This window comes from Ursus arctos, unplaced genomic scaffold, assembly GCF_023065955.2.
Source record: "Ursus arctos isolate Adak ecotype North America unplaced genomic scaffold, UrsArc2.0 scaffold_16, whole genome shotgun sequence".
Taxonomy (NCBI): Eukaryota; Metazoa; Chordata; class Mammalia; order Carnivora; family Ursidae; genus Ursus; species Ursus arctos.
Genome location: NW_026622830.1, coordinates 25355358 through 25369325, shown reverse-complemented (window position 1 = coordinate 25369325; position 13968 = coordinate 25355358). Strand labels below are relative to the sequence as shown.

At 62.3% G+C, this 13968-nt stretch overlaps 1 protein-coding gene across 4 annotated transcripts in view; it reads right to left on the bottom strand.

Annotated features, from left to right (window-relative positions):
• The window catches only part of NOL4L (nucleolar protein 4 like), a 124182-nt gene that overhangs the window by 6094 nt on the left and 104120 nt on the right, over window positions 1-13968 (bottom strand). For all 4 annotated transcript variants that reach the window (XM_044385761.3, XM_026503272.4, XM_057312599.1 and 1 more), the window contains 2 exons: window positions 2178-2455; window positions 13-198 (listed from right to left, as the gene is read on the bottom strand). In XM_044385761.3, coding sequence (XP_044241696.1) covers window positions 13-198; window positions 2178-2455 — 464 coding nt within the window. The remainder of the gene's footprint in view (window positions 1-12; window positions 199-2177; window positions 2456-13968) is intronic.

Here is a 13968-nt window from a genome sequence, read left to right as displayed (position 1 = left end):
GCCGGTGCTCACATTGAAGGCCTTGAGGCGCTCGGGGTCCATGCCCTCAGAGTCGTTCATCTTGTCGTTGTCCTCGTGGTCATCGTGGTCATCGTCATCGTCATCTGCTGTGGGGGCCCGGCCCACCGTCAGGTCCTCAGGGCAGCCGCTGACCTCAGTCTTGATGGAATCATAGCTCCCGGAGCTGTAAGGGGGCGACTGAGAGAGGGCAAGGGCCGGAGAGTCAGACCGGGCCCGCTTTCGGTCTGGCAGCCACGGTGAGCTTGGGGACGGGGTTGGTGAGCACACCCGGCTGCCTCGCGCGCCACAGTTTTGAGGTCCTGCGTCGCCTCCCCCCCTGCTCCCTTCTCCTAGGAATCGGAGGCGCCAGTGTCGCCACCCCTCCCAAGACTGCCTGCCCACAGTGGTGCCAGTAGAGGCCCGGGGACCAGGCACTGAGCAGAAGTGTCATCACTGTACTTGGCTGCTGAGCCCACGGCAGGACCTGCCACATAGTGCAAGGGACAGGCAGACGCAGGAAGGGTTCCCACTGCCAGCCAGCCTCTTCTGGTTCTGCCAAGACTGGTTCTGGCTTTGGGGTTTTCCTCCCTGATCCCCAAGGGGCAGCCACCCTGAGCTGGCAACCGAGCTGTCACACAAGCGGCGAGTGTGCTGTCTGTCAGGGAGGAGGAACAGATGGGCTGGGAGAGGGAACCAGCCAAGGCGACAGGTCCATTAGAGTGCATTCCTGGGACTCCCGGGCTGGGGCTCTCCTGTCTGCTGCCACCCCCGGGGAGACCCTGTGAGCCCCCACGCAGACTGTGTGTGTAGAAAGGGGGAGTGAGAACCAGGGCTGGCCCACCAGCGAAGACGGGACCCTGCTGTCTATTCCCACCACAGGCACTCCTCCCAGAGTAAACCCCTTCTGGGGATCACAGCTCTTGCTGAAGGACAAACGGATGAAGGTGGACACTGACCAGTGCCCAGTCCTGCAGCAGCTGCCACCACCAGGCTTCCTGTGACCGTCCACAAGGATCGGCCCTCCCAGGGCCCCTGGGCTCGTGCCTGGCTCTTGATCCGTACACAGACTTGACAAGGGGCAGAGACACCTAGGTCCTCCAGCCTCCTGCTGGATCATGCCAGACTCGCCGCGGAGAGTCAGAAGACCTCCTGGGCCCTGGGCAAGTCACATTCCCACGCCGCTCCTTAGCCGAGTCCTCTGCCAGGGCCAGAGGAGACGGCAACTGGAAGACACAAGCTGTGGGTGGCACCGGTGCCCCGTCTCACTTCCGTGGCCCACACATGTGGCCTGAGGTCACGGGGGCACACTTCCCTTCTGCGGCTCTCTGCTCAGTGCAGGTAGCAGCTAGGCCTGACGCTCGGACTTAGGAGGGGAAGGCCATGCTCTGGCCGCCACCTGCTCCATGGCCAGAGCTCAGACACACAGTGACAACTCATCTGTAAAGAACTTTCCCGTGAGACATTCCATCCGAGGCAAGCCCTGGCACCCGCCCCACACCCTCTGCAGCAACAGGCAGCCCAGGGTAGGGGAGGACTGTGTAGGGTACACGGCTGGAGCCCAGGGGTACAGGGCTCCAAGAAGTCACCTCTGGGCCCCCAGCCCTGGCAGGAGAAAACTCTCTCAAGAGTTCCCGTGCCCAGGGCTGCACTGCAGGAAACCTTAGTGGCCCAGAGGCGGCTTGCAGAAGCGAGGGGGAGGTCCTGAAAGGCAGGGGGGAGTGCTCGGTGGTGGGGGCACTCGCATTGGCCACCCTTCCCCCATGCGCACCCCACATCAGCCTGATCTACTGAATTTCAAACATCCCTGGGCTTCGGAGGCCTCTTCTTTCTCTGCACCATCTGCAAAACCAGGACAGGCATGCAAAGTAGCCATGAAAGGTGGGGCCTCTGTGCTCAGTGCGGCCCCTTGCTCCTGTAATTTGCAGCAGACTCTGTTCTGGGGTAGAGGGGAACAAGGCCACACATCCCCCGCCACCTCCACTAAGGCCGAGGCCAACCCCTCTTCACAGGCGGTGACACAGGCTCGGAAGGGAAGGCCTTGCCTGAGATCACGCACAGTGCGATCTCATTCCAGAAACTCCGTGTTCGGCCGTGGCTCTGGGCACAGACGGCCTCGCACCCCCCTGACGTGCACAGGAAGGGGGCTCACGGCTCTGGGGGCCCACAGCCCCACACACCTCAGGGGTGGTCTTCACCCCGTACTTGACACGGCTCCGCAGTCCATCGGTGCCACAGCCGTCGGAGGGGTAGGAAGGCGTGCCGAGCGCCGTGCCCGGCGGGAGCTTGTCGCACAAGTTGATGGGCTGATCTTCGGAGGTGGCGGTGAAGTCCATGGGGGCCACGGCGCCGTTGCCATTCATCTCGGGGAAGGCGGGGTCGCCCTGCGTGCTGCTCGAGGTGGATGGGTTCAGGGTGGAGGAGCCATTGCCGCTGCCACTCTCAGAGGAGGAGTCATCTGGAACAAGAGGCCTGGGGGTGAGGCTCCACCGCAGCGCCCACGGTCCCCTCAAGCTCCCCGGGGCATCGTGGCCATGGCAGCCACAGGGAACACTTGCCCTGTCTTGTTCTCACCAGCATCTCTGGGCAGGAGGTGAGCACGGCTGTCTCCTTTAGGGGCTCCAAGCGGCTAGCTCTGTCCCCGCCTGACGTACGGGCAGGGTCCCTCTGCCAGAAAACAGGCCAGCAGGGGTGGAGCGGCTGTCGGCTGTGCAGGGCATGGTGGTCTCCTGCACTCCACACTCCACACAGTGAGTGGCTGCAGCCTCAAGTCTGATGAGTCTGCAGCACGCCAGAGGTCCTCGGACACCCCAGAGGTCGCTTGGGGCCTGACCAGCACCCTCCTTCCTCTAACTCACCACTGCCTTGCCCCTTCACACCCTTTCCCCACAGCAGGCTCTCAACTTCCTTCATCCACCTAAGGAGAAAGGGATAATGCCTCACTGTGCTCCCCCCCTCCCCCAGTTACCCACTCCTTTCTGCTGCCAGCAGGCCGGGTCTAGTCCTGGCAGCCTACCCACAGCCAGTGTGCCCCCCACAGCCGCCTTCGGTGTCAGGCCACGTGGCCTTGGACATCCCGAGCCAGGGCTGCAGGGTCTGGGGTCTGCATTCCCTGCACCTCAATGGGCCATCGCTGCTAGGTCCAGAGGTGACAGCCCAACTAAGCTCTGCTGAGGGCGCCCCCTGCTGCGGAAAGCACAACACTGCCTGGGGAATCCGGGGAGACAAACTTGAACGAAGGGGCTAGACAATTTCAGATAAAATTCCAGGCCCCTTTCCCCAGTCCAGGCCCAGCCTCCTGCTTGATCAGCTGAGATGGCAGAGGCCAAAGCTACTCGAGCTCCCGGGGTCACTGTCAGGTGAGTACCGCGTGGTTCCCTGTGGCGCCCAGGTGCCCGGGCGGCTCGGCACCAGCACCCAGAGTCGCTGGGGGAGGGGCAGCCACAGGGAGCCCCGACCGCCTCCCAGGCCGCCCCTTCCCCCAGGCCAGGGTCGCGCAAGACCCCACCCCCACTCTCCCAGCCAGCAGATTATGAAGATTTAGTCCCCGGGGCTGGGCATTGGGCACGCGCACCGCCAGAGCGTCCCCATGGTGACCGAGCGGCTCTAGGGCCCCAACCAATCGCCGGCCTCCCGGCTGCCCGGGGGCGGGGCCGGGCTGCCCATCAAGCCGCCGAGCCCTGGGCAGAGGGGGATGGGAAAGGCCGCGGTGAAGTGGCACCCCTCCCCCTCGGCTGCCGCAGGTCCCCTGGGCCAGGCCGCCCCTCCTCCTCCTCTTCCTCTGGGCCAGCCACCGCTGCCTGCATCCTCCTGCTGGTCAGCTTCAGGCTCGGCTCAAAGTGGCCCCACAGCTTCCCTGCTTGCTCGGTACACCCCAGAGTTTCCCGGCCTGGCCTTCGGCCCTGCAGCCTCTGGGCCCTCACCGCCCATCCGCCCGTCCGCCGCCCCCCTCCTCCTCCATCACAGAGGGGCCGGGTTTTCCTCCGGCGGTATTTCCAGCGACCGATCTAGACGGTTGTGGAATGAACAAATTACCCAGCAGTATTTACTGAGCACCTACTGCAGGCTGGCCCAGTCCCAGGCTGGGAAACAGTCCCGCTGACAACCGAGGCGCCAGCCCTCGTGGAGAGACAGTCAAACATCACTGAACCACAGGACAGTGGCTGCCCTCGCACCCCTCAGTCCCACCCCGGTCTCCACCCCACCTTTTTCATCACTCCATAATCCTCCTGTTGCCCACAGCCCACTGAATAATATAGAATAATATATCCAGACTCCTGCCTGCTGTGTTCTTAGTCCCGTGACTTCTGCCCAGGTCCCACTCTGCTGGCCACCACGGGGCCTCATGTCTCCAGGCTTTTCCTTGGGCTCTGCTGTCTGCCTGCCATGCTGCTTCCAGCTCAGAACATTTCAGTCTACCTTCAAGGCCTGGCTCAATGCTGCCTCCTCCTCTACTGTCCCTAAGAAGGAGGTACCCACAGCCCGGACGAAGCCGGTGTGCCCATCGCTCCTGGGGATACTGCACGCCTCCTTAGCCCGGCCCTGGGTGAGTCCTGACAGCGGCCCACCTCCTGCCGGGGCAGGACCTGTTGCTGGAGAAGCCTCCACACAGTCAGAAGCGTCTTCTGGAGCCCAGGCGCTGGAAGGCGAGGCTGGACACCCATACTGATGATCACGTGAGCTCCTGTTTGCTCTGGCAGGTGCCCGTTCTTAGCCCACCCTGCAGGTGAGACTTCGCACCCTGGCACCATCTCCAGGAGGCCAGCTGCTTGACCTTGGAGGGCTGTGTCTTCTCCAAGAGGAGGGGTTACTACGAGGGCACCATGCCTGGCACACATTGAGCCAACATCCCAGCGCTCAGCATGGGCATTGGGCCCACAGGCTCCTGTAGCGCCCCACCCCTGCACAGGCCCGGACGTGGCACCCCAACCGCCTGCCTCCCTGACCAGCCTACCTCCTGGGAGGATGGACCTCCCTTGCCCTAAACCTCTGGTGTGGGGTGGGGAAGGGGGGGGAGGCGAGGCAGGCCTACTCGCGGCCCCTTGCAGCTCAGGAGCCCAGGGCGGCCGGGACTCCTGGAGCTGCCGACTCCCTGGCCCCCGCCCCGCAGTGCGGCCCAACCAGCCCGCCACAGGCACCGGCTCCAGGCGGGGCGGCCCTTCCCACGATGCAGAGGCTGCCCTAGGCTAGTGAGGAAGCGGCTGGGCAGGTGGGACCGAGAGGTGCCAGGAGGCCAGATCGCGCGTTCCAAATGTTTAGAAGAAACCGGAAATCTGCACCATTATGTACAGATCCAGACTTTAAACTATTAATGACTGACTTACATTGTTTATATTTTTAAAAACTTTGCCAATAAATGGATAAAATAAAATGGGGTCTATCCATGCAAGGGAATGTTGTTCAGCCATGAAAACGAATGAAGTCCGGACACCGGCTACACCACGGAAGGACTGCGCAAACAGCTCGCCGAGTGAAAGAAGCCGGTCACAAGAGGACGGACACTGACCGAGTCCGCTGCCATACAGCGTCTAGACTAGGCACCTTCCCAGAGACAGCAGACCTCGGAGGGCTCCCCGGGGCTGGGAGGAGCGGGCGCGGGAGCTACTGCTCAGTGGATGTAGGGTTTCTCTTTAGGGTGATGAAAGCCGTATTTTGGAAATAACGGTGCTGCTCGCACAACACTGTTAATGGACTTAATGCTGCTGAGCTGTATACTGAAAAACGGTTACAATGGCAATTTTAATGTTATACCTATTTACCACAAAAATCCCCCAAACAAACACAATCAAACCACCCCAAACCCTGAGCTGGCCAGTGGCCCCAGTTCACGAGCTCCGTGTGTCCCCAGAGGCCGAGGCTCTGCCGCCTCCCCACGGCAGCCGGGGCGGGGAAAGCCAGCCACACACAGCCATCACTGGAGGGACAGAAGAGCCCCAGAGGCGTGCCCCCCCCCCCCCGTCACTCTGCTCGGGCCACCCTCAGCCTGTGTGCCGACCGCGTGCCTGCCCTGCTGCCTGCTCGCGGCGCTGCCAGCAGCTCGGGTCCACTTTCTGGCAAGCGGAGAGGCCGCGAATGCAGGGGGGCTGAGGAGTGGGATGGACGTGGGCTGCGTAACCTTGAAGATGCCACTAGACCTCCCTGAGCCTCAGTTTCCTTTCCAAAGGGGTGTCCTGTCAGTAAAATAGGATTTATAAGATATAGACAATACCTGGTATAGAGAGTAGGTGCTAAAAAAATAAAAGCTGGTTCTCCACACCCCCCCTCACTTCATGCATCTACTTCCTACACACGCACACACGTGCGCACACACCACACACATGCGTGCGCACACACACCACACGCACACGCACCACACACACACACACATGCACGCACACACACCACGCACACGCACCACACACGCACACACATGCACGCACACACACCACACGCGCGCGCACACACACCACACACACGCCTCCGAGGGCCCCTGGAGCCCAGCCCCGCGGGAAGGTGGGAGACCTGAGGTGGGCACAGGGAGGGGGAGGAGGGAGAGGGCAGCGCCTGGAAGATGCCCTGCCCGCCCGTGTCCCTTCCTTGCTTGAACACTTACTGGGCGTCAGCCCGTGCAGGGCACTGGGGACACAACAGTGAAAAGAGAGGGGTGGTCACTGTCCTGGGGGCTCATACTCTAGTAAGTCAAAAACCAAACATAAGGGTTCTAGAAGAGACTGGGCTCCAGAAAGAGAGTTGTAAGCTTTCTGGCCCTTGATCCCTGCTTCTCAACCCCCCAGCCCTGACCGCAGGGCCCGATGGAAGATGGGAGGGAAGGAGGGAAGGCTTTTTGGAAGTAGCCCATGGAGGAAGCCTCACTGGAGGAAGCTGAGAAGGCCACGCTGGTGGGGGCAAAGGGGCTGCTGGGGGGCGGGGCGAGTGGATCTGTCCGTCAGCCCCCCAAGGCAGTGGCAGCTGCAGGGACTGAGTTCAAACCCCTAAGGGGGAACCAGACTCCCTCCAGGGGCGCCCCCCCTTGCTGTCACCCCGCTTCAGCTGTACACCTTTCCACCTGCTCTTCCCTCCCAAGACACTGTCCCCAGCTCTCTCTGGTGCATTCCCTCCCCTCCAGGGATTTGCTTCAAGGTCACCTTCTCAGTAAGACCTCCCTGCCTCCACCCTGACACGCTGACCCCTTTACCTACTTTTTCCAGAGCATTTTAATCACCTTCTCACGTACTATGTCTATGGCCCATGCCCAACCCCCTGCTGTGAGCTTCCCCCCCCCCCCCCCGCCCGCAGACCCAGAGTTAGCAAGACTGTACGGGGGGGGGGGGGGGGCCCAGATCATTCCTGCCTCTCCAGAAACCATACCCCTCCCTCTGGTGAGGGCACCCCGCGTCTTCCAGGGTGAGCACATGCCCCACGCCTGGCCGGGCAGCCCAGCCCATCCCAGTGATCAGTGGGCACCTGACCAAGGTGGACCCATGAAAGTCAGCCCCCAGGGCTCTGGCTGAAATGTTTGGAAAGAAGTGCTCCTCCCCACCCCCCAGGGCTGCCGGGCCCATCAGGGCCGAAGAGCTGGCTTGGACAAATCACCCGAGTCCATCCGTGCCTAAAGCCAAAGAAGAACCTAGACTTTTTGGTTACAGGAGCCAAAAATGTCCTTAGTTGGAGGCAGGTTTCCATCACGTGTGTCTGGTCTAGTCTCTGAGTAATCCACAACCTTCCCTCGGGGAGGAGCCAAGGGACAGGGGCCCGAGCCAGGCCCACCACAAACCTCGGGGTCTATACCCCTGGCTCTGTTCTGAGGTGGCTAGTACCCCGGGGGTGCCCGGGGCAGCCGTGGCCCCTGCAGCGCCTGGCACCGTTTGGGAAAGAAGGAACAGAGAGCAGGGTCAGCACTGCAGGCTGAGGTTCTGGTCCACTCTGAATTCTTCCCTCCTCCCCATTCCCTCCAAAAAAGTGTGATTTGAAGGAGCTATAGATGCGTACTCAAACCCATGCCCCATTCCCGAATGAGACCAGCGAGGGGGTGGGGGGAGCAGGTGCGGGGCCTCGCTGTCTCCCGACCTTGGGCACAGCCTGTCTCCTTAGCTCCTCTTATCTGCAGTCCAGGGAGTTGCCGCTGACGCCCTTTTGGGCTCTGACACTTTATGACCCTGTGAAAGAGCCCAGCCGGCCCCATGGGCAGCGGGGGCCCGACCCGCGGGGCGCAGGAGTTGGGCCTTCCCGGGGTGCAGGCCTCCGGCCACGGAACTCTTTGGGCAGGCATGTGTGCCAGCCGAACCTGCCCCACACCCAGGTGGAAGTGGCCCCCTTGTCCCTGCCCCGGCCTCACCTGTGCTGCTGGGCCAGGAGGCCCCTCCAGGACAGGCACCCCGCCCAGGACGGGCACCCCCTCCGGATCAGGCACTCTGCCCGGGGCCAGGCTGTCGGAGCCTAGAACAATGCCCGGCAGCACAAGACTGCCCCCCACCTGTGACTGTATGAGCGACGCAGAAAAGGGTACGCCGAGCGGCCATGGGGGAAGCAGCTGGGGAACGCGCCCCTTCTGAACATTTCCCCCAAACCAGGCCTCCCCAGCTCTGGCGAAGGGCAACGCCCCGATCCGGGCAAGACGCAGAGCCCACCACCTGTGCCCGGAATGCCTAGGGCAGGGAAGGACCGCGGTGCCCATCTATTTACCGTGGGGCAATGTGCTGCTATTCAAATGGGGGAATTAGTGATGAATGGGGGAAATTGTTCCTCCCTCTGCCCCGTCTCCAGAAGGAGACAAAAACCCCTTTTACCTCGGCAAACAATGCCCTTATGTGGGCGCCAGCGCCCCGCGGCCCACACAAGCCTGGCTCTGTGCGAGCCGCCAATCGCCACACCGGGCTCTGGGGCCCTGGCCAGCAGCACCCTCTCCCAGTGGGTGACCCACACCAGCTCCCGTGGCGGGCAGGGCCAAGGTGGGAAGACCCTCTGTCCCTGGGACCCCACGCTGGGCATCCACCCGGGGCAGGCTGCCCTCTGCAGCCAGAGGTGCTGCGGCTGAGGCCGCACCCCCCCTCCGTGGGCTGCAGGCAGCGCAGCGGCCGGGCAGGGGAGGGGAGGGGGCGTCAATAATTCACACACAAAAGAGCCGGACGGGGGGTGGGGGGGGAGGGGGGGCGGGGGGAGCGCTTGAGCCGCAGCCCCACCTTGGGCCAGGGCCGTGGAGACACCAGTCTGAAGAGCCAGCCCTTCCTCCTCCTGGGCACCGTGGCTCCAGGCTGCAGTCTGGGGGCGCCGGCCCTGCTCTGAATTTGGGTGTGCACCTCACCAGGGCTGGCCCTCACCGCGTGACAAAGGCCAGTGGCTTGGGCCGTGTTTACATGATGCATAGTTCCCAGGAGCACCAGGCTCCTGGCAGGCTACCCTGCTCTTCCTCCCGGAAGGAAGGGGGAGGGCCTCAGGGTCAAACGGGGGACACAGAGGCGTTGGAGGCAGTACCCCTGGGATCCCACCGTCCGGCACGATGTGGCCACACTGGGTGCCCAGCCCCCCGTCTGGCGTTCAGGCCCCGGCTGCCCACCTAGCTGACCCTCGTAAGCATCCCACCCGAGCCTTGAGCTTCCAGCGGCGGGCCGGCCCCTGCTCCCCGCAGGGCTCCTGGTGCCGCCAGCCCAGGGGCACGGGCACCGGCACCGACCCCGGGGCGCTGGGAGCCTAGAGCAGCGCTGTCCAAGAGCCACGGGCCGGAGCCACATACGGAACTGCCCACTTCCTAGCAGCCACAGCGCGGAAGTGAGAAGAAACAGAGAGAACGAATTTCAATCATCTATTTTATTGGACCCAATATATTCAAAATCTTATTTCAACAAGTAATCAATGCTGTGCTAAAATGGAGCTGCTTTACATTCTTTTCTCCTACGAAGGCTCTGAAAGTCAGCGTGAGTTCCACACGCACCGCACCCCCGTCTGCAGGGCCTGGTGGGGAGCCGTCTCCGGCCACGCTCTCCGCGCAGACCTAGAGTTTCCGATTTCCCCCTAAAGCCGAAATCCTTTCTCTCAGAGCGGGAACCCCGGGGGTTCTGACCCCTGGGGGGGGGTCCGACCCAGCGATGAGTTTGGTGCCACCCGCGGTGAGGTGGACACTAAGGAAAAGTGGGGCGCGGGGCACACTCACTGTCCCTGCCTTGCACAGCACCCCTGCGGCTGGCTTCAGGCGGGAACCAGAAGTTCCCTGAGGGAAGTCACTGTGTCACACAGCGTGAGTGGCCAGGCTCCCGATTCCCCAGAGCACCCACCCTCTCTCTCCTCTGGGCCTCCATTTGCCCATCCGTGCTAGGGGACGGCCCCCACCTCTGCCACTGCCCCGCCTCCCCCTGCTTCTCCCCCGACACACGCCCGTCCAACGCGGCCACTGCGCCAGGCGGGGTCTGTGTCTCCCCGGCCGACATCTCCCCGGCCTCGCCCTCTAAGTCAGGCACAGGCAGTGAGAAATCGATGCTAACTCAATGTACGAAGCTCTAGCCAAGATGCCCACTGCACCCTCTCCTCCCCCCAAAACAAATCATGTGTTCTGAGAGCAAACAGCCACTTCAGGCGACCATGTGTGAATGATTCACGGGGCCGGCCCGGGCCCCAGCGCCCGTGTGTGCGTGCGGTGTCGGAGGGCCCTGGCCGGTCCTCCAGCAGCCCTCCCGGAAGCCGGCCCGGGTTCGGTGCACCCCAGTCCTTAGGTCAGAGCGATGACGCCAACGTGGCTCCGGTCACTTCCTGGTTCCCGGGAAGGTCGTCCTTGGACAGGCTAGGGGCGGCAACGTCTCTCCAGCACGGCCCCCCCCACCCTGGGCCTTCTCTCCAGCACAGCAGGGGCTGCGTCCGCAGAGGGTCAACAGGAAGTTGGGGTCTAATGCACCCTAGACTGAGGGGCGGGAGCAGCGGGAGGGCTCGGACTTCCCTGAGTGCCCAGCAGACCCAGGCCAATCTTCCAGGTGGATGTGTGGGGTCTTGCTCTCCCTTTCTTAGCAGGTGAACCTCACCTCAGGCTCTGGAGCCCGTCCTACTCTAATGTCCTCCCCAGGCATCTGGGTGCCTCAGACCCTGGCAGCCTGCACAAGGCCAGGGCTGTGCGGGCCCAGCCTGCTCCTGGGATAAAGGGATCTCTCGGTGCTGTCTCCCAGCCTCTCTCACCCCTCAGTGGCCAGAGGCCAGGACAGCCTAGCATTGTCTGTGCAGCCTGCAGCCCAGCTGATGATGGACACTTTCCTGTGACCCGGGACTGCCAGAGTGGCCCTTAGCCAATAACCGGAAGGACTTGGGCCCCAGGTCTCTGTTCCTTGGGGGAGGGGAGGGCAGGGGGATCATTCCGTGAAGATGTTTGGAGTCTTGAATAGGAACAAACAGCTCTTGCTCTGGAAGGAGGGAGTATGACCTGTAGCCAGAGAATGAGGCCCAGGCCCAGCTTCCAGCCTCACCTTAGACAGGTAGGGTCACGGGGGTGGACAGGGCCAAGATCAACAGGTGTGGAAGAGAGAACACTCAGTATAAAAGCCCACTGCAGGAAAAGTCCCTTAGAAGCCATCCCCGGCAGGCCATGGTTAAGGGGCCACAATCCTCCCCCCGACGTGACGGTGAGCAGGGTGGACACCCAACCTTGAGTGTGGGGTGCACGGGGAGTCAGCCGCCGCAGGCCCCGGAGCGCCAACCCCAGTCATGGGCCTGTGGGAGGATGGGCGCCATCTACAGAGAACTACAGAGTTCTCTCTACAGAGAACTAAGTATCCAGGGCTCACGGGTAATGCTGGTGACGGAGCCCCAGTGGCCCGGTCCCAACTCCTACTCGCCCCTTCCTCATGAGCAGTACAGCCCCCCACCCCCCTCACACGAGCAGCATCCACCCCTTGCCAAGAACACTCATGTGGCATCCTCGGGCCCGGCACAGTGGCTGGGACACAGGAGGCAAGCCGCTGCCCAGAAGCCTTCTCCTTGGACAGCGGAACCAACTCACAGCAGCCCGCTTAGCTGCCTGCCAGTGTGGAAGCTCGGGACAGGGTTTGCCAGATCCAGAAGCAGGGTACTGGAGGACTCAGGGTCCTGGCGTGTGTGGGTGGGGTGTGGGACAGGAAGTCACGAGATGCCAGGACACGTCGTGAGCACCTGCCCTCCCACTCCAGCTCTCTTTCCAAAGATGCAAGACTCGGGCCGGGCTGGGGCCGGGGGAGGAACAGGACCAAGGGACACTGGCGTGGTGCTGTGATGAAGCTGTGGTCAGGACGACAGAGGGTTCATGGGGCAGAGGCGACCCAGAGGGACCTGAACAGAGAAAGAGTCAGGACCGGACCAAGTGGGGCTAATGAAGGGTCTGGAGAACGGGAGGAATGAGGAGGAGGGGCCCCCAGCCTGTGCGTGCAGGCTGGCAGAGGACCCCGGTGCCTGGCGCCCCAGCACCATGCACGCCACTGACGAGGAAATGGCCCCACGACCACTGGCGGAGCCGCCCCGTCCCAGGCATGTGCTGAGCTCTGTCATTGCCTCATCTGGCCGTGGTGGGGGGAGAGGTGGGAGGGTAGAGCGATCTGCCCTAGGCCCCACTGCAAGGAGTAAGGAGTAAGGATCGAGCTGAGGCAGGAAGGAGCCTGGGGCAGGGCAGCGAGGCTGTGGCCGGCCCACTTCCCCAGCACACCGCCCTGCAGGGACAGGGGAGGCACCCAGGGAGAGGCCCAGGCCAGTGAGAAAAAGAGGGACGGCCCCTGCTGCCCAGGCTGCATTTCTGGGCAGCGGAGGGCCCTACCCAAGGACACAAGAGCCAGCAGGCAGGAAGCCTTGGGCTTCTCACAAAGAGCTCCCAGGGAGCCCAGGGTCAATGGCCACAGTCACCAGGCCACCTTAGGCAGGAGCCAGGAATCAGAGCCAACAACTTGCCGAAGACCACCTTGCAGGGACAGGGCAGGCCAGAACAGCTCAGGAGACCCACGGCGATGGCCCGGGGCCTGCCTGCAGGGAACCCACGGAGGTGACCCCACCTCTCTCCATCCTCCTGGCTGCGGCCCTCTGCCCCGGCTCTCCTGTTTGGAGCTTGGAGTCGAAGGAAGCTTCTGGTGTTCAGCATCTTCTTCCCCGCCCAGCCTCCACCTGCCCCCACTACCTGAGCTCCCCAGGCACGCCTCAGCCCCCCCCCCCCCGCCAGCCCTCAACATCACACCACACGCAGCCCGCTCCAAGGGGCTTCGCTGGTCCCCCAGCCCGGCCGCGAGATCTCAAAGGCCGTTTGTGGAGCGCTACTCCGTGGTCGGGGCTGGGGATAAAGGCCAGAAGAGGACACTTGGGCCGGTGCAGGGCCTTGGCCCTACAGATGCTCCCTGTGGCACCGTTTGTAATAATGGAAAAGAGGGACTTGAATGTCCTTCCCACGGATGGCCCAAACGCCGGCTCCAGAGTCAGAGAGACCCTTGTGGTCGCTTGTGGTCTGGGCAAGTCACTTCCCTCTCAGGAGAGAACATGTCCTCCCTGTAGGAAAGGCTCGGTCATAGCCTCAAGCGCACGGCAGGCTCAGGAATGAGGAGTCCAGTCACTGGGATGACTGGACAGTCTTTACAAAATGCCACATCACTGACAAGAGAAGCAAATGACATTAGGAGGAAAAAAAGTGGCTACAACATGACATGATCCCCCTGCCTTTTTTTGTTTTTTAAGAACACAGGACTTTTATCATATGCACAGAAGAGACTGAGAAAAATATGCCCCAAGTATTGGTCATTTTGATTTTTTTTTTTGCTCCATTTTTTCCCAAAATTTTTTACAATAAATGTAATACTTGTGAAACAAGGGGAAACAGAAGATATGTTTCTCCAGCGGCACGGCTGCCCTCAGGCAGCTTAGACCCCCAGGGATCCCTGTTCTCATGCCCGTCCCTCTCCTCAAAGGCAGGAACAGGGCTTATCAGCTCTAGCGTGAGGAAACCAATTAAGAGCCTGAAAGAACCAAAGGCCCCTCAGTGCCTGGTAATGGGCACCAGAGGGGAGGCTC